Source organism: Dermacentor variabilis, chromosome 8 (genome assembly GCF_050947875.1).
Source record: "Dermacentor variabilis isolate Ectoservices chromosome 8, ASM5094787v1, whole genome shotgun sequence".
In the NCBI taxonomy this organism is placed as follows: Eukaryota; Metazoa; Arthropoda; class Arachnida; order Ixodida; family Ixodidae; genus Dermacentor; species Dermacentor variabilis.
Window position 1 is genome coordinate 8,534,896 of NC_134575.1, and position 21,006 is coordinate 8,555,901.

General features: G+C 43.5%; 1 protein-coding gene across 4 annotated transcripts in view; it reads left to right on the forward strand.

Annotated features, from left to right (window-relative positions):
- The window catches only part of LOC142589582 (uncharacterized), a 57,914-nt gene that overhangs the window by 5,989 nt on the left and 30,919 nt on the right, over positions 1-21,006 (forward strand). For 3 of the 4 annotated variants that reach the window (XM_075701057.1, XM_075701060.1, XM_075701059.1), the window contains exons 2-4: positions 1,957-2,074; positions 3,797-3,903; positions 11,696-11,816. In XM_075701057.1, the coding sequence (XP_075557172.1) occupies positions 1,957-2,074; positions 3,797-3,903; positions 11,696-11,816 (346 nt within the window). The remainder of the gene's footprint in view (positions 1-1,956; positions 2,075-3,796; positions 3,904-11,695; positions 11,817-21,006) is intronic. The other variant, XM_075701058.1, reaches the window with a different exon arrangement.

Here is a 21,006-nt window from a genome sequence, read left to right on the forward strand (position 1 = left end):
AATAGTCCAACGGTTATCTACTCTACGCATTACATGACCTGCCCAGTGCCATTTTTTTCTCTTCATGTCAATTAGAATGTAGTCTATACCCGTTTGCTCTGTGGTCCAAACCATTCTCTTTCTATCTCTTAAAGGTATGCCTAGCATTCTTTGTTCCATAGCTCTTTGCGCAGTCCTTAACTTGTTCTCAAGCTTCTTTGCCAGTCTCCAAGTCTCTGCCCCATATGCCATCACCGGTAAAATGCACTGATTGTATACCTTTTGCTTTTTCAATGATAACGGTAAGCTTCCAGTCAGGAGCTCACAATGTCTGCCATATGTGATCCAACCCATTTTTATTCTTCTGTGAATTTCCTTCTCATGGTCAGGGTTCCCTGTGATTAGTTGACCTAGGTGAATGTACTCCTTCACACACTCTAGAGGCTGCCTGGCAATCCTGAATTCATGTTCCCCTGCCCGCCTTCCTATTGGCTAAGAATTGGTATAGATTCCATACTGCTGCAATCAGCTTGTGAAATGGATCCCCTCTGTAATACCTCTGTGGTCTTTAGGGTATAATAAATGAAATCACCCCTGCGCAAACGAGAGGTGGCTTCACTACACAAAAGTGAATTGTAAGATCGCGGACCTATGCCCAACTCTGGCTTCCTGCAGGAGCCATATACAGTGACTCTAGCTGCCACTGTAAAAACTCCCTTTTGGGAGCTAAAGGGAGCCTGTACAGTAACTCTACTGCCATTAAGCTGTCGTCACCACCTGACGGCGGGGATACTTGGGTGCAAGGGGCTTCATGTTTCTGTGGCTAGGGGTAGGTGTGACACGCAGACAGCCGCATGCATGCCGGCACACTTCGTGGGACCGTCCTGCGAAGAGCTTCAGGGCAAGAAACCGGGATGGATGAACATCGTTCGAACGCCCCCTGCGTTTGCGTGACTGCACCCGCGAACATATTCGCTCGATATCCTCACACGATGAGTCAGACTTGCTTTCTTTCTGTATCTTTCTTTTTCTTCATTAAGATAACATATTCTGTTATTGACTGAAGTTGTGTTTCTCAGGATGTATATGTTGTGCCGTAAATTATTTTGCATTTATTGTGAAATGACTTTTACTGTTTGTTGTATATACTATTTGACCCCCCCCCCCCACTGTAATTCCACACTGGCGCTGTGGGTTCTGTAATAAATAAATAAATAAATAAATTTGTTATAAATCGGCTAGCTGGCACTTTGTTTGTTTCCACTACTGAGTTGTAGTTCCTTTGTCCCACGAGCACGCTTGACAACCTACAATTTAAAATGTACTATCTGAAGCTAGGCTTTTTACGCAGTCAAAAATTTTATTGTGGGTGGTTTAATTTGCTGCAGCGTGTTTTGATCAAGTTGCAGATAATCCAGCAAGCCAGTTAATCACTAAATTAATTTTTTGCTCGACAAAAATTTGTTCTTTTTTTTTTTCAATGAATGTATCTGCATTGCCAGAAATAAGTGTGAACAAGTTTTAATTTTTGTTAAAGTGGAATGGTGTTTTAAACAACTTAACAACTTTGACAATGCATGCATGCTTGGATCTGCAGTGCGAACAATTGGACAGGGATGAGGATGTAAACAAAAGACAGGGTAGTGTCATTTGCAACAAGCTGACCTTTTTTGACCAAGAAAGAATGTTGCTTTTCAAAGTTTCATTTCTAATATCTTCCCTCACTGTCTTGTGAAGACACCAGCAGCGATACTGAAAGCTCGCTTAATATGCATGCTGGAAGTCCAAACTAAGCACATGCGTGCTATCAACCCAAATCTAACAAAGGCACTTCGTACTTGAGCATTTGACAATGGGCACTTGAAGGAACACAGCTAGGGCTCAGCTAATAAATTGTAATCTCAATAAATAGCATACTGTTATTATTCCATGCTATGCATACACAAATAGCTAACTTCAATTGGTCTCTCATCTTAGCAGCCTTCCCAACCGGGCAATGCCACAGGGACTGCAGAAAAAACACCAGGGGCAACATCACCTGATGCACAGCTCCCCTCGGAAACTGTCCCCGAAATAACACCAGAGCCTTTAAAAGGTGAGTGATTGTTTCTCAAGCTTTGCACTTGGCTGCACATGACAGTCTATCTTGTGGTTATTGTTTGTTCGCACAGCTCAGACCACTCAAGAGCTTTCCTGCACCATATGGTGAACAACCTTCATTTTGTAAATGTCACCGTTTGCTTTTTGATGCTTTTGTAACACTGTAGTACTTAGAGCAGTGCTTTGACAATGGAATGCAAGCTGACATTTGCATATCCTTTCCTATGGATTTGTGAGCAGTACTCGGAAGAACAGAGTTAAGTGGAGGCATAAACAGATTTGTGTCCCTACTTGCATGGAAAACCAGCCACTGTGTGATGTCATGTGCCAGACGACCTGTGCAACACTTTGTTACACAGATCCCACTGTGCTGAGAAACAACTCCAACGCTGTGCATAATGGGAGATAATGTTATAGAGCGAGGTCGATGCTTCCATGGCACATTATGTTTTGCAAAAAAATAATTAGCTACTGGCGTCAAACTTTGAGTGTAGTCACTATTAGCTATGCAGGCTGCATGTGAAACCCTTGGTGTCAGGTGCAGTTCAGTAGAACACATGTCACTGAAAGCACGATCTCATGATATGATGTAGCTGACTTCCTGTAGCAAGTACCACTGCTGGATAGCCAGAAGAGTTTGAGCACTGCACCATTGCAGTGCTTGGATGAGTGCACCTTGGATGACATCTTTTGGATGTGAAACATTGCTTTGAAAAAAAAAAAAGGAATGACAGCATTTATGCGACATATAATATTCTTATCTCATAAGAAATTGCAAATACATATAATTGTAGCCAAATTGTGGGTATGGGGCCTGTGTAATTCTTGAGCAGGATAGGGTGCCAGTGCCACATTTTTGTTTAAGAGGCAGCTTTAGCTCGGGTGCTCCTATCTAAATACATGTAAAAGGAGAATTCGTTTTTCTCGGCAACCACTGCGCCAAATTTGACAAGGTTTGTTGCATTTAAAAGAAAAACTTAAAATCTATTAAAATCTAGTGACTTGGTTTCGGATTCTTTATTTAGGTTGTCAATTTTTTATTAAAAATTTGCAAATATCGAAAATTTTCAGAAAGCAAAACTATCAAGTTTACAACTCTGTAACTCAGCAGCGAAAATTGATAATACAAGTCTGTGAATTATACCTACTAGTACATCTAAAGTGGACAAAATTGATATGTTACACATGAATCTCAAAAAAATTTAGCAATGTGGAAATACAGCTTTTGCAAAACCCTTGTAAACAACGTAACAAATTCACGTGAGATATAAAACGACGTATCAAATTTGTCCACTTTCAATGATCTAATGGATCCCGTTTACAGAACCGAGATATCTGTTTTTTATGCAGAGCTATGAATATGTGAACTTCGTGCTTCTATATTTTTTCAAACTTCTGAATTTTTGAAAATCTTTCTTAACAACATTCAGGACCTAAACAGAAATTCCGCGACCAACAGTCACTATAATTTAACTTGCTCTCTCAAATGCAACAAATTTCATTAAAAGCGGTCCAAGGGTTATCTCAGAAAAACGTTTTTGCGTTTTTACATGTATTTGAATAGGCCGCGTCGGAGTTGGACCCAAGCTAAAGCTTCTTCTTAAGGCTAGAAGCCCTTGCCCACGCTTGTGCCTTGACAAAAAGAGTATGTGCGAGTGATAGCTGCATGGCTGTGTGCCTGAAGGCTTTTTTTCTAAACACTTGCATGCCTGTGCAGCTTCTGATGAGCGGGATAAAATGCTACATGAGCAAGAACCGCTTACAGTTCCTGCTGCTGTTGCTGCTGCACCTCCTGAAAAGCACGGTATCCCCAGCTCATCGAAGGTACTCTCTTTTAGCCACCTGGCAGATTAGTTTCTGGCATTGAGCCACTTGCCTGATGGCAGCATAGTGCGAGTTGTTATCATGTAGCAGCACACTGAAAGGACACGAACAGGAAGAGACAGCAGAAGCTCTGGGAAAATAGATGGAAAATGAACAAAACTTGTTACCAGACGCACCCATGCACCAACATGTGTTGTTATGTATGAGTCAGATATGCAGATCCATCCTCTGTTGAAGAAATGGCGAGACCACCGACAAATAATGCACTTGCTTATGAATACGATATGCTTTAGCTATCTCCCTTCTTGTCTGTGTCCTTTCATTTTGCTTGTTCGTGGTGAATATAATCTCACTCGCCCAGTTTTCTAATCTTGTGAAGTTGCTGACATTGGGTGGCAACAATGTACAGATAAGTGAATGGGCAGAGGTCAGCTAAGCTGGACACAAGGAAGACACAGTCCAAGAACTTTTGAACTGCTGATTTGATAGAACTTTATATATATGTTACATTGGATTATATTAATCAGGGTGTCTACCAACCGGGAAAACCTGGATTTCTCAGGGATTTTGAGTAGTCTGAAAAAAGTCAGGGAAAACTCAGGAAATTTGGGCCTCTATCAGGGAAAATTAGCGGCAATTTTATTGAAAGGGTCGAAAGTCGCGGTAATGCTGACTCGAGCAACAGACAGGAATCGTAATGAATCGTCTTTGACGCCCTGTCGTCGGCTGGAGGAGTTACCAGTGTGCACTCAACGACCGACTTTCCGGATTCCCGATAATTTGGATGGCTTCGCGGCACCGCCACGTACCCCATAGAGTCAACGTATCAGAACGTTAAAATTTCGGACGCAAGAACTCTTCGCCGTCCGATTTTCCGGACGTTTTGCCCTGACCGCAGGTCCGAAACGGCAATGATCAGACGCCACCGCCGCCGTTTTGATTACTTCGCCACCTCGAACCGGCACTCTCGCACGCGGATCCGCTGGCAGCCGTAGCCACCACTGCGGCAACGCTAGGCCTAGCTGCTTCGACGTTCGCTATGAAGCTTCTTGCCGTTGGGTGCCGAGTTTTTTATTGAAAGAATTAGCTGCTGTCAGCAATGGCACGGACTCCGCCTTTGGGTTCCTCGCGATTGGCTTAGAAACTTAGAAAACACGACGCGTTGCATAATGCCGGTTCCCGAAAGTTGGCTTCGCCTCTGTACAGAAATGTTACATGGTGAAGCATACGCAAAAGTATTGCAGTGAAGCATAACAAGCGTGGGAAGGGGCTATTGCCACGGAAAATAGTATGTATTAATTATACACACGTGCACCCGGTGTTTCCTGTCACAGTACGTGCGCCGATATGCCTAACATGTGTACCGACAGGCCTTCAGAGCGTTTTCGAACGTGTCTGTGGCGGTTTGAGCCCCTAAGGGCAGTAAATGACACGCATTTATTTATTTTTTCCAACTGGCCGATTTTTCGAACATTTACGCGACCCCTAGGGAGTTCTAAAAATCGGCCGCGGACTGTGCAGCTGACCAAGATGCTTCAAATGGTCCTTGGGGCGAACGAGTGGCAAAAGGAGGACAAGAACAGAAATGATGTACGCATTGAGGAATAAACGAAAGGAAGCTTGCTGCCGCCGTTTTGAAGGAGCTTGAGCTCAAAAAACAAAGTTTTGGCTGATGCCGAGATGCAGGTGTCCCTCATCCAAACCAAAATAAACTCGTTAAAGCAGTGAAACACAACACTCAGGCGTCGTGCTTGGGCTGAGAGTATGTCAGGACAGTTGAGGTTGACTTACAAGCGGTTGAGAGAGAATCTCGATCAATTGGGACAGAGTTCGGGCCTCATACCACTGAACTTGCTATCAGTTGATAGAAATAGCTCATATTCGAATATATTTGCTTCTATGTGCATCTCCTTTTTATTCGTATTTGTGAATGTCCGACTTCATTTGCAATTTTTTTCGAAGACACTTTATTTGCTGTCCATTTTACTATCCCCTGCCTTCTATTCTCTTTTTGAATAAACACTACTCCTTAGTATTCAAATTGGATTAAGTTGCTTTCTTTATTTTTTTCATGTGCTTACTTGAGAGTGACAGAATCAGGCGATATGTTTTCAGCCCGTCTTGACATAAAACATAGTTCTGCATCACTCAGGGAAAACTCAGGGAAAAGGCACTCAGGGAAAACCTGGAAAACTCGGGGAATTTGGAAATGTCAACTTGGTAGACACCCTGATTAATGACAGGAATCCCTGACAAATATACCTATAGCAGGGGTTTCCATGTTTACGCAAGTTTCGCAAGTTTGAACAGCCTAGCAAAGCATCTTCTATCTGCTTGCCAGCTTGTTCAAGTGTGAAGACATTGTTTTGCACTTTGCTGTCGTTTCACTGTTGAGCAGCATGACATGACACCATACCAGCTTTGCAACAATGCAATGGCAATGGTGGTGGTGCGGTTGGTGGTATTACACTGGATCTGCACGCTGGCTAGTGGCCTACTAGCCAAAGCCAAGTCAAGCTGCTGGACAAAACACACGCATACCATTAATTCAGTATGTGCACTTTCACGTGCCAAATCAGTCAAACGTGTAGAAAACTGCCTTTGCAAGTTGCTGAGTATTCTGCATTTTTGTTACCAGCATACATATTCCGATCAACACAACTAGTTTGGGTATTTGGCTGAGCATGAATGTAAGATGTGCTTAACAGACCTGATCGAACAGTAGACAGACGAAAAACTCAAAATGCACAATGTGCTATGTGTGTTTTGTCCTTCTGCTCTCCACATCTGTTAAGTGCACCTTATGTTCATCATAATCTGAGCAACGAGTGAAGAAATTTGTGCTTTGCTGTAAATGATATTGAGCTGGATCTTTCATTTTTGGTTTCATTATAGCTGTAAAAAACCTATTGATATAATGCATGGCCAGCCAGATATCAAATTTACTTTCTTGTGTGCATAACACATTCATTGATGTGTTTATTAAGACAATTTTTTCTTGTACATTTAAACAATATAGGAGTAATTCAACAATTCAGTAGAGAAACGAAGTTGACAAGAGCAGTTTCGGCTTGTTGGTACATAAAGGCATACATAGATAAAGAAGACTATCAAATGGAAGAACAGTTTAAGAGATGATTAGTAAATTATGTTTGAATGGAGAAAAGCTGCGTAATTCTACAACTGATGAAGGTAAATAATCCCACTGTTCGATCATGTTTCGTAAAAATTCTTTTGATGTTTGTGTTTTGCAAAATATTTTATGGCTTTAGAGTTATTTATTAGTGACAATCTAATGTATTGGTGGTAGTAGATAAAAGCCTTTCACTAAGCCAAAATCGCAGTGGTAAACTTGAAAAAGTAACTTGGCTTGTAATGTGCGCATGTGTAGGACATCCAGTCCTAGCTGCCTTAACATTTCAGTCACAGATTACGTCAGCCTATAATCTGATGTACGAGTAATTCAGATGTGATTTGCCTATAAGTGGGGCATGTAGTTGCAAAATTTTCTTGTTAGCAGCCTTTAAACTGCACCTAAACAGACGACATGTGCACCTGGTGGCTGTCGCCATGACGCAAGTTTCATAATGGCTTATGATGTGTACTGTATGTGCTTGCTTCTCTTGTGCGGAGACGTTGAAGTAAATCCAGGCCCTAATCCAGAGGAGTCTAGCACTCGCGAGTTGCTGGAAAAGTTGCTTTTAGGTCAGAATAAGCTAGCTGAGGATGTGGCAGCCCTCCGAACACAGCAAACAAATATGGAAAAACGTCTTGCGGAGTGGGATTCCCGCTTCCTAGAAATAGAAAAGCAAACTGAGCGCGTGGACAGCCTTGAACGAACGGTAAAATCCTTGGAGGCCAAGATTACTGACTTAGAGGACAGGAGTAGACGCTCAAATCTAGTGGTCTTTGGCGTGCCTGAGGACGAAAATGAAACAGAGGCTGATTTGCGGAACAAAATTCTAACTGAAATTTTTTCTACTAAACTTGAAGTCACATGTAAATCAGTTGGCAGAATTCACCGTCTTGGTCGGTCTGGCAGTTCCAGACCAGTCATCTTGTACTTTCAGGATTACGAAGAAAAAAACCAGATTATGAAAAATGCTTACAAACTAAAAGGTTCCAATACATCTGTACAAAATGACTACTCGCGAGATACGCTCAGGAAGCGTAAACTTCTGTGGCACAGTGCTTCAGAGGAAAGACAACAAAAAAGGAAAGTAAGCTTAATTCACGAAAAACTACGCATTGATAATAACGTCTTTGTTTGGGACGATACGGAAAATGCTCGAGTAAAAATTGGAAAATACAACAATTCTAAGAAAGACTGACTTCACTATGCAGATAATAAAGAACTCCGTATTATAAACATCAATGCCCGTAGTATCATTAATAAATGTGATCAACTTGAGGCTATTACTATAGGTTATAGTCCGCATATAGTTGTTCTAACTGAAACATGGCTACACAGCGGAATAGAAGATGAAGTCGTGTTCCCGCCTTCTTATCGTGTTTTTCGACGCGACAGACCAACGAGAGGAGGTGGGGTAGCTGTACTGGTAAAGAAAAATATGCCGTCCACTCTTTTGCGTCAGGTTGACGATATAGAAACTATTAGCCTAAAAATTTCTTGTTGGGGACAATCTTTCCTGTTGTTTGCCGTTTATCGAGCACCCAGTTCACCGCTTCAATTCATGAGTGATTTGCGTACGCATATAACTTCGTTCACACACAAAAAAAAAAATATTTCTGTTAGGAGACTTCAATCTTCCAGGAGTTAATTGGGAGGATAATACTTCTTGCACTGAACTTACTCCCCATGTCAATTATATGCGTGATATAATTCTATGCCACAATTTACATCAAGTTGTAACTTTACCCACGCGAGTATACGGATCTTCATCGTCAATACTTGACCTTGTGTTTGTGAATAGAAATGTCGAAAAGTTATCAGTGTCCGTTGAACGCGGCATATCTGATCATGAAATGGTATGTTTTTCATGCTGCTTGGAAAAATGCAATCGCAGTAATGCAAAAAGTGTTGTAGTGAAGGACTTTTCACGTGCCAGGGACGAAACTATTTTAGATTATCTAGATTTTCACTTCAGCAACTTTAAAGGAAACAATGTTATAGAACTTTGGGACAGGTTTAAAGAACTTTGCACATATTGTGTTCAAAATTTTGTACCAAACAAGACAAAGAAAACAGCGAAAGTTAATCCTTGGGTTACGCGGGAAGTCATTCACTTGAAAAGAAAGATTAAACGCTGGAGACGAAAGAACGCCCCTATAATGCAAATTCAAACCGCAAGAGCTAAATTAAGCTCGTCTATTGGGCATGCTAAACGGCGATATTTTAACCACACTCTGCCCAATTTTATTCGTACCGTGCCACAAAAATTTTGGACATATTTGAGTAAAAAAAACAAACCAATTGAACAAATAGTGGATGGCGGCATTCTTATCGTCGAAAAGCAAAGTATTGCAGAGCATTTTAACACATACTTCCATAGTGTCTTTGCAAATACAAGTGATATATCGATTCCCATTTTTTCTTTGTCCGTTGCAAACTCGGACCTTGTATCTGTACCTGGCGTAGTTTCTGTGCTTCTTAACTTAAAAACCAAATCAACCCCTGGTCCTGACAATATATCGAATGTTTTTCTGCGCCGATACGCAGAAATGGTGTCCAAGTTTCTTGTGATCATTTTTCGTGCTTCATTATCCACAGCAACTCTTCCTATTGACTGGCTAACTGCACGCGTAGTACCTGTACCGAAAAAAGGGGACCTAACGCTGATAAGTAACTATCGCCCAATATCGCTAACGTCATCATGCTGTAAGATGCTAGAACACATCATAGCTAACTACATTACTAAATTCTTAAGTGATAACAGTGTACTCTCACCTGAGCAACATGGTTTTCGAAAAGGTTTTTCTACTGTCACCCAATTAACATCGGTTATTCATTATTTTGCGAATATTCTAGACAAATCCAGCCAGGTAGATGTAATATTTTTAGATTTCAGGAAAGCATTTGACCTTGTTTCACACTCCAAGTTAATTGAAAAACTTCGATTAATTAACATTCCTTGTTTCATTGTTAATTGGGTTTCAGCATACCTCACTAACCGAAAACAGTTTGTTAGTATCGATACTTACCATTCCCATGAACTTCCAGTTACCTCAGGCGTCCCTCAGGGTAGTGTTTTAGGGCCTTTATTATTCTTAATTTATATTAATGACATTGCCAGCGTTGTCACAGCACCAGTTCAAATAAAACTGTTCGCTGACGATTGTGTTCTGTTCAGTGAGGTAACCAGTTGCGATGATCAGATAACCCTGAACAATAATCTTCGAAACCTCCTTTCTTGGTGCAATCGTTGGAACATGGAGGTAAATGCTAACAAAACAGTTTACATGAAGATAACTAAAAAAAATAAATAGCCTATCTTTTCCTTACGCTCTCGGATCTGAACCATTAACCGAGGTTAGGGAATACAAATATCTTGGCGTCACAATAACTCATAACCTGCACTGGAGCATTCACATTTCTAACGTATGTGACTCAGCCTTTCGTAAACTCTGTCTTCTACGTCATAAACTAAAACAAGCTCCCGCTGAAACTAAACTTTTAGCCTACACATCAATAATAAGGCCAAAACTGGAGTATGCCTGCATAGTGTGGGACCCTTACACAAAAACGAACATTGGTGCACTAGAAAGAGTACAGCGTAAAGCAATCAGATTTATTTTTTCGAAATACCGTATGACTGATTCCCCGACAGCAATAATGAGACAACATGGCATTCAGACATTGGAAATACGAAGAAAAATACAACGGCTGAAATTTCTTTTTCTTCTTAAAAATAATCTCCTCGCCCTCACTCCTGAGCCTTATGTAACGCCAATGGCAGCACGCCGAACACGTCATCGTCATGCTGACTCTCTAACTCCCTATAATGCCAGAACTAACATTTTTAAATATTCTTTTTTCCCACGCACTATAACCAATTGGAATAATTTACCTCAGTCGCTACTAAACAGTACTGATTCCATTGACCGTTTGAACTACTGATTTCATTTTTTTTTTCCTTCTCATTGCTTAAAATTGTACTGACGGTTCATTTGTACATTTACTCTTCACTTTGTTTTGGGAATTGTTTGGTTACAAGACCGAGTGTTCTTTTTACCCATTTGGTTCTCGCAGCTGGTGGACTCCATTGCTATTGTGCACACTAATTTGGTCCTTTTGTTCTTACGTCTGCAAATGCAATTATTCTGTATTTTGTATGCCCCTCCTGCCTGGGCCTCAATGAGGCCTGCAGTATTGTATAAATAAATAAATAAATAAATGCCACTTCGGAAACCTTGGAGGTCATGCCAACCAGCCATGTTTCTAGGTTAGGCACCACTTCCGGTGAGTGGTAATGGTGGTGTTTTCTTTTTTTTTTTTTGTTCTTTCTTTTTGTCAAGAACAGCAATTTTTGCAAGTGTTTCATGATACTGCTGCTCATATTTAAAATGTCAAATTTTGCTCCGAGGCTCCTCCATATCTACATTGTCTCAAACTAGGCTTCTTACGCAATCCATAATTTTGTTGTGGTTCGCCTTTAACTTTCGAACCGTTTTTCTCGTTAAGCAGACAAAACTGTGTGCTATCCCTCTAGATAAGCCACATATACACAACACAACTTCAAGTGGTAGGGGTGAAAACATTACATTATAATAGACTAGAGAATTATGAGTGTGTTGCATGCTATTCTTTTTCTCTTTCCTCGACTGGCGACAGATGCAGGCAGCCCCAATGATCAAGCAGCCGACAAGAGCCCGCCCTTGCACCACATCCCGCCAGACCAGGGCACGTCCTGGTCAGCTGCCACTCTACCCATGCCCTCCTGCGCCGGTGCCTGGTAAGCTGTCATCGTAAATTTTGGCAAGGCATTTGAAACGCATCTTTGTAGTGCTTAGCGCACCGACTTAGAACAAAACGAACAGAAGTTGAGATACACACAAGCACAAGTATGTGTATCTCAACTTCTGTCTATTTTGTCTCAAGTTTCTGTACTGAACACTAAAAAAAAATGTCATGCAAACAAGGCCATAGTTCAAACCTCGCATTTAAAATGTAGTTTTCTGTAAAACTTACTAGATGGAACTCCTCCAGGTTCTATTGGAACTTCAAACACGGCAGTTTAGCCAGCATGGGAATTATATTCACTAAACTTCACCCTTCTGGATTCGAACAGCTCTGCCATTGTGCAGATTTATAATTTCCAGCTAAATATTGCTTATAGATGCAACATTTTGTAACAATTATGCATTATGCATAACGATTATGACGGGTTCAAACACCTTGTGGTGTATATTGTGAACCCATACCGGTGAAACCATGGTTACGTGCAGTTGTACTTCGCATCTCTGCGTGGAGCGCGTAATTAGTCGCACGGCAAACTAGCTCTGAAGGTAGTTTATATTAGTAAAGGCTGATCAACACGGTGTCACTTTGATTCTGGCTGCAGAGTCGAATCTCGGCAGAACAACATGTGTGGCCTTGTTGCGCTTTAAAATTATGAGTGCTTGGAAATTCACAAATGTCACATGTAATAATGTCGCAAGAGCGTTTGATGCCACAGACATGAAGGTTAGACAAATTCATGTGCTAACCATCATTCTCACAAAAACAACAATTGTTGTGCCATAGCTCCTGTACCTATATATACTACCTATATATAGCCTACCTATATATACTATGCCGAGGAAAGCATATTGCTACACGCATGTGGTATTTGATTGTTTGAACGAGGCGCATGGGCGCCATCACTCGCAAAAAGAGGAGGAAGAACAAACTGGGTGCGCGCTGTGAATCTAACCGGTCAGCGCTGCAACCACTGTTGTAAATATAACCTGTAAATAAGTGCTCATCTTACTGACTCGTCCTTCGCGTAACATTGTGGTGGAGGTGGAACATTCCCCATCCTCGCCACGGAGCTCCAAAGCGGCCACACCATCGTCTTCTCAGCCATGGCTTCCGATGGAACCACACCGTCGCCATCTACACCTGCGGCGCCAACCACAACATACATTACGGTTCCTAGTCTCCATGATCCTGGGACATTCTCTGCCCAAAATGACGTCGACGGCTGGCTCAGCATGTATGAGCGTGTAGCCAAAGCCACCACTGGGACCCTACCATCATGCTTTCCAATGTGATCTTTTATCTGGACGGGACACTGCTTGTCTGGTTTCGCACCCATGAGATCGAGCTCTCCAGCTGGGACATTTTCAAAGAGCAGCTACGTGACCTATTTGGCAACCCGTCAGGTCGCCAACAGGCTGCGTGAAAAGAGTTTGCCACCCGTGTCCAGTCGTCGACCAAATCATCTCTCTTACATACAGGAAGTGCTCGTGCTTTGCCGGAAAGTCGACGAGCACATGACCGAGGTTGACAAGGTGGGCCATATCCTAAAATGCATCGCGGACGACGCCTTCAATTTGCTCGTCTATAACAATGTTTTTACTGTCGACTTTATCGTCAAAGAATGCCGCCGCTTGGAGGTAGCCAAAAGTCGCCACATCATCCCACACTTTTCCCGGCTCCCAAACACCCCTGCCACGTCCTCTTGTTCCGCTTTTACCGCCACACGACCATTTCAAAAGAGCGTCGCACGTATCGTTTGTCGTGAGATTGAAGCGGCAAGTCCGGCCCCCCCTTCATCCACGATCCCCTGACGGTACCTTTGACCAAGCGGCTCCCATTATTTCCGTTATTCAAGCAGTTGTGCGGCAAAAAATTGCAAACCTTGGCTTTCCTACCACCTGCTCTGTCTCCCGACCTGATTCGGCACCCATTCCCATGTCCACAACCTGTAATGACCATTATTTCGCTCCCAGACCACTCAATCCTGCTGAATGGCGAACCCCAGACGACAAACCGATCGGTTTCCGCTGCCACGGCATTGGTCATGTATCCTGCCACTGCCGCACCACCTGCATGCCACCAAACTGGAGCTCATTTCTTGCTCCTCGCCCATACGCCGACACTCGCCGTTATTGACCACGCTGTTCGTACCCTACTTATGCCCCTGACAGCCGCTCCTCCGTGCAATCGCCGTCACCTCAACACCGTCGCTCCCCGTCACCCCAGCCTCGCCGCTTTTCCTCGCCAAACCGACGGGTTGAAAACTAGGCCATGCAGCTCTTGGAGGTAGAGCTGCATCACGTTCGTCCTGTCCAAATCCTCCGTTGACGCTCTTCACCAACATGAACATAGTTGAAGTAGATGTAGCTGGTGTTCCGTTGATGGCATTAATTGATACTGGAGCCCAAGTGTCCATAATGAACGCTAACCTATGTCGTCGCCTCAAAAAAGTTCGTATGCCTTCCATCACTCGAGCCGCACAGGTCGCCAATGACGCCACTGTTGCTGTCAGGGGTATGTGCACTGCTCGCATAGGAATTGCTGGTCGCCAAGTTCCAGTCCTGTTCACTGTGCTGACCAGTTGCCCCCCATGACCTAATCTTCGGGCTCAATCTTCGGGCTTTCTGACGACGCATTGTGCCCTCATCGACTGTGCCACTGATACGGTGTGCCTCGAGCTTCCTCTTCTTTCAGACTTTCGCCCCGAACCACCGAACACCCTCTGCACTACAGCGTTTGTTCGCTTACCTCCAAAAGCCCTAACCTTCGTTGCATTGGCCTCAACGGTAACTGTGCCTGATGGAGACTATGTCGTCGCACCTAATCGTGATGTCCTGGCACGCGACATCTCTGTGCCACACTCTGTTGTAACCCTTGCCACTAATCGGATGTGTCTCCCCGTTATCAATTCTGACTTGACGAAGCAAGTGTTACCTGAAGGCATAGCGGTGGCCACGCTCCGGTCAGTGATAGACGACCACGTCACTGCTTTTGCAGCCGATGCGTCTCCAGATCCTCCTGATCACCTGCAGGATGCCTTGAACCTCGACCGCTCATTACATCCCATGGTCACTCCGGACCTCGCATCTGACCAAGCAGCCACCCTATATCGTCTTTTGCTTTCCTACCGCGACATATTTGACACTGACAATCGACCACTTGGTCAGACATCCCTTATTAAGCATCGGATAAACACTGGTGATGCTGTCCCCATTCACCGTCGACCGTATCGCGTGTCCACGGCAGAGCGGCTAGTTATTCAGCAGGAAGTAAACAAGATGCTCGCCAGATGCATTGTTGAGCCCTTGTCGAGTCCTTGAGTGTCACCAGTCGTGCTCGTCAAAAAGAAAGATGGCATGTGGCATTTCTGCATTGATTACTGCCACCTAAACCGAATTACTAAAAAGGACGTTTAACCCTTTACCATGACTCGACGACGCTCTTGATTGTCTTCACGGTGCCAAATACTTTTCGGCCATCGACCTTCGATCTGGTTGTTTGCAGATTTCTCTCGATGAGCAAGACCAAGAAAAGACCGCTTTCGTCACTCGCATGGCCTCTACCAATTCAAGGTTATGCCATTCGGTTTATGCAATGCCGCCGCCACATTCGAACGAATGATCGACTCTCTGCTTCAAGGTTTCAAAGGGTCAACTTGCTTTTGTTACCTCGACGACGTCCTTGTGCTCTCCTACATTTGAGATGCACCTTGAGCACGTCGCAGCTATCCTCGACGTCTTCCGCAAGGCTGGGCTCCAGTTAAACTCATCGAAGTGTCACTTCGGGCGCTGACGGATTACAGTGCTAGGCTATCTCATCGATGCTTCCAGAGTACAACCCGACCCAGAGAAGGTTCGAGAGAGAGAGAGAGAAACAACTTTATGTAGTCGCGTGCAGAACGACACCATGACTAAATGGCGCCGTGACGCGGGCCCTGACGTCTTCTCAGCGGGTGATCTCGACTCAACTCCAGCGCGTTACTCCCACAGTTGGTCGCCCTGAGGGACAACATTCTGTTGGTTTCGCTCGGCCTTTGTCTTTCAAGAGCCGCCGAGACCTGCTGGATGGCCCAGGTTTGGGTTTCGTGGTCGTAGCATTCCGCTGCAGCCATGAGTCGCGGCGGAATCGTTGTACTTGTCGAAGCTTCATTGGGGAACTTGGTGCAATCCCATAGGATGTTCCATAGGAAGGTTTGAGCAATAACGGCTTTTCCTGTACCTCAGTCTGTCAAAGACTTCCAGAGTTTTGTGGGGCTCTGTTCTTATTTCCGACGGTTTGTGAAAGATATCGCAGCAATCGCTCGACCACTCACTGAACTTCTGAAGAAAGACGTGCCTTTTCGTGGCGTTCCCCTCAGGCTGCCGCATTTTCACGCCTTATCACGATTCGCACCAATCCACCGGTCTTGGCCGACTTTGACCCGTCTGCGCCTAGAGAGGTCCGAACCGTTGCCAGTGGTTATGGGATTGGCGCTGTCTTATCGCAACGCCAACACAGACACGACCACATTATAGCCTACGCTAGCCGGCTCCTGACAATTGCAGAGTGCAACTATTCGATTACCGAGCACGAATGTCTTGTTCTCGTCTGGGATGTTTCAAAGTTCCACCCATATTTATATGGCAAGCCCTTCTCAGTAATCACTGACCATCATGTGCTCTGTTGGCTTTCGTTGCCCAAGGATCCTACTGGCCGGCTCTGTCGTTGGGCCCTTCGACTACAAGAATATCCCTACACAGTGACTTACAAGTCGGGACACCAACACCAGGACGCAGATTGCCTCTCGCTACCCAGTCGAAGACGCGACCTCTACATCTGATACTGACAATGGCGCCTGTGTTCTCTCTGTTTTTCCACTGCTCCATGTTGCCAACGAGCAGCACTGTGACCCATCCTTGCGTATCATCATTGACTGCCTGGAATTGTCACTTGCTGACAGTTCCCTTTGCTTATTCACACTTCAAGATTGCATACTCTACCACCACAAAGTTCACCCCTGCGGCCCTGCATTACTCCTAGTGATCTCTAATCACCTTCGCTCGGCTGTTCTCCACGAACTTCACGACCTCCCCACTGCCGGTCACCTGGGTGTGTCATGTACCTATGATCGGATCCGCTGACACTTCTTTTGGCCAGGGCTTGATCGCTTCGTTCGAAGATACGTAGATGCGTGTGAGAAATGCCAGTGACGCAACACACCATCGACGCTCCCTGCTGGGTACCTTCAACTACTCGACATTCCCACGGAACAATTATTTTGGGTTGGTTTGGACTTACTTGGCCCTTTTCCTTTTTCTACCTCTGGGAACTGGTGGATCGCTTCATAGTAAAATATTTAGCACGCACAATTGACAAGGACACAGTGAAGGGGGACACACGAGCGCCTTGTCAATTGTGCATGCTAAATATTTTACTATGAATTCGTACCAACTCACTCAACTATCACTTCTGGTGGATCGCTGTGGCCATGGGTTACGCCACGCGCTACGCCATCACCTGAGCGCTTCCTTAAAGCTGCGCCGCAGATGTCACCGATTTTCTTCTACACGACATGATTTTGTTACACTGAGCTCCGCGACAACTTCTCACAGACCATGGCCGGCCATTCCTATCAAAAGTTATCACGGACATCCTGCAGTCCTGTACCACGAGGCACAAGCTATCCACGTCATACCATCTGCAAACAAATGGCCTCACGGAGAGTCTCAATTGCACTCTCACAGACATGCTCACGAAATATGTCTCTTCAGACCACACTGACTCTGCCGTTTGTTAAATTTGCTTGTAATTCTTCGCGCCACGACACAGCCGGTTATTCCCCATTTTTCCTTCTGTTCGGCCGAGAACCAGCACTGCCCCTCGACACAACCCTCCCTGTTCACCCGGCACCGACCAGTGAATATGCACTTGACGCCATCGCCTGCTGTGCCCATGCAAGGGAAATTGCCCAGGACAGCCTTCTGAAATCCCAAGAGAGTCGAAGGCGTTTGTACAACCGGCGACACCGAAACGTGCACTTCCCGCCGGGTTCTTTGGTCCTTCTATGGTCTCCATCGCGTCAGGTCGGCCTGTCAGAAAAACTGCTGTCTCATTACACAGGCCCATACCGAGTGCTTCGTGCCGTGACTCCCGTCACTTATGAGATAGCCCCTGACGCTCCATCTGCTTCCCAGTCCAGTGATATATCGTGCACCTTACACAACTGAAGCAGTATCACCCCCCCAGTGATGACATTTCGACGCTCCGGGACGTCACTTCTGCCACCGGGGGATTATGCTACATGCGTGTGGTATTTGATTGTTTAAACGAGGCGCGTAGGCACCATCACTCCAGAAAAGAGGAGGAAGAACAAACTGTGCGCGCGCTGTGAATCTAACCGGTAGGCGTTGCAACCACTGTTATAAATATAACCTATAAATAATTGCTCGTTTTACTGACTCGTCCTTCGCGTAACAATATGTCCCCTTGAAAAAGACAAGTCCACTTGTCGAAACGTTAGCTTTTACCCGCTTTTACCTTGCTCTCATTTTGTTCATAGCTCTAGTAATTTTTGTAGGTCACGTGAAAAAGTGGGAGCCTCGTACCAAATTTTGTGCTGCATTTTCTTGTATGTTATGCTGCAGAGGACTGCTGTTTAAATGACACACATTTCCATTTTTCAGCAAGCTTCGTTTTTTGTTTGTTTGTTTGTTTGTTTGTTTGTTTGTTTGTGGGGGGGGGTGTAAAAAATCGCATCGAGGTTCCATTTTCGGTCCTCAAATACAACCTCTCCACTACCTTTTCTGTCCTTCCAAACAGCATAAATAAGACATGTTCCGATACCAGGCTGACCGAATTGAAGACCAATCTGAGAAAGGCATCATTGAAGAAGAGAATTATGTCATGAGGCCACCGAGAGAAGCTGAAAATGCTACTTGCAGGCAGGCAAAAAGAGAACGAAGACATATTTTTTGCAGGATTACATGAACATGAAGTGTTCCTCGTATCACTAAATGTTCTTTAGCTTCTTAACTTACCTCCAGAGAAGAAATCCTGCAAATGTCATGGACACCTAGGAACACAGACAGAAAAACGCTTGTTTTTTTTTTTTTTATTCCAAACCAAGCATTGGATTACATTGCATTGATATTTGCATTAATTTGATTAATAATGCTTAATGATTAATTTGCATTGATATTACGTATGCAAATATGAAGTGCAGACCAGTTGGCATAGTGAATGAAAAGCAGTATGTAAAAAAGGTAGTGTTTTGAATGCCGTAGCCTCTGCCGCACAAATCGCAGGCATTACTGTGTCATGCCAGCTTTGTACGTCTATATGGAAAGGTTAACAAAAAAACTTTAAAAAAAGCTTTTTCTTCTACATCCTTTACAGACAGATGTGTGTGTCTGTGTAAAGGAACACTCGCTTGAGTTGTACTAGTAAATCAGCCTTTTACAATAGCAAGAAAGCCGGTACCATGAGGAGCCTCGGTAAGCCAGAAAAGAGAAAAAAGATGAGTGGCGACACAGCCTTGAAGTGGCCGCACCAGCTCATCATGAACTTATGGATTTTAACGGCGCCTTCTCGGACGTAGCAAATGTTTTTTTTAGCAGAAAAGATCGACTACATTGCTTTCTAGAAGACCCAGACTCTGCACTTAGCAAGTTTATTGAGCTACGTCAGCCCAAATACGAAAAAATACATTGAAATTAGCGACGTCACAATTATGTACTGCACTTGAGCTGTAGTGTGAAATCGTTTGGGAAAAAAAATTGACCTTTATTTTCTCTTATAATAAACTATTACTGCAGAATTAAAAAAACAGATTTTTGAAAGAGTACTTCATCAGTGTGAACTAACTTAGTATTTCTTTTTAGTGTCACTTTAAAATTTCAAGGCACAGTAGATACAAGGTATTAACTTGCTTCAGATCCTAAGTGTTGGTTTTTCTTACTGTCTGCTACAATAATTTGTGGTTTGTGGTATATGGATCATAGTACACTACATTACCGAATTGCCAGCAGTAACAGCCTGACAAGCTCACTTTTTGTGTAGATAGAGCGGTGAAAAAACGGGATGGGAAATCTGGAACAACTGCACTTTCTTGGCAAAGTTGCCCTTCAAGACTTCTAGCAAGCAGGTTGCATGTTAAATTAGCTGCGCATCTTTTTCATCACCTGCCTGTTACATTTCAACAGGATTAAGTATAAGATATTGTTGATTGTGAATTATCTCATTCCAGTGTCATTGCCAATTTGAAAGCAGGTCACAAACGATTATGAATATACTTGTAACTTCAAATGAAGCCTATTTGATTTCAGAACTGAGTTATACAGTCAGCTGTAATTAAATAGGTGTCATATAATAACTTGACAAGCCTTTCCATTTGACTTGTCATAAGGTTTCTTTAAGTACTGTCATTAACTTGAGTCACTTTTATGGCCCGCGCCATAAAAGTGATTCATAATAGTGAAAGTTAGGTACAGCATGTATTTTTTCATAAGAAAGTTGCACACAGTTTCCTGCAGTACCGAATTCTTTCAGCTGCTCTTTTTTAGATTTGAAAGCATCCGCGTGGCTGTTAATAAATGGAAGCGCAATGCCTGTCAAAGTTTTCATGTCCCTACACTTTAAAAACAGTTTACACTAGGGGTATGCGAATATACCGAATAGTACATTTTGCATCAAATATCGAATTGTATCAAGAGAAAAAAAGTTGAACATCGAATTGAATATCAGAAATTTTTTCACAAAATTTAATGCTTACAAATTTTGGGCAAGAAAACATTGTGCTGCACATGCTTAGGAGTCTCCTAGCACTGCATAACAAGAATGTGGCAAGCTATCAATAACTTAAGTACTTAGAAATCAAGACATGCAGTACGGCCTACTCTCATTCAAGGGATTTCCAAATTAGCATGCCAATACTGATTACATCTCAGTTTCTAGTATATGAAAGTCTGAAAAATATTTCTTTTTAATCAATATAACGTCCTTAAATAGAATTGAGTTCTTTTTTTTTTTTCCCTCTGAAAGTAAAGAATTGGTGGCATTATGAAAGTACTGAATATGAATGAGATTCATAGCTTGAAAGTGGACCTGTGTTTTGTGGTAATCTTTTATTGCATAGAAAGTTCTGCTTTCCACTTTTCCTCTCAAATATGCGGTCTGTTAGAAAAGTATCCGACCTTTGGCCGAAG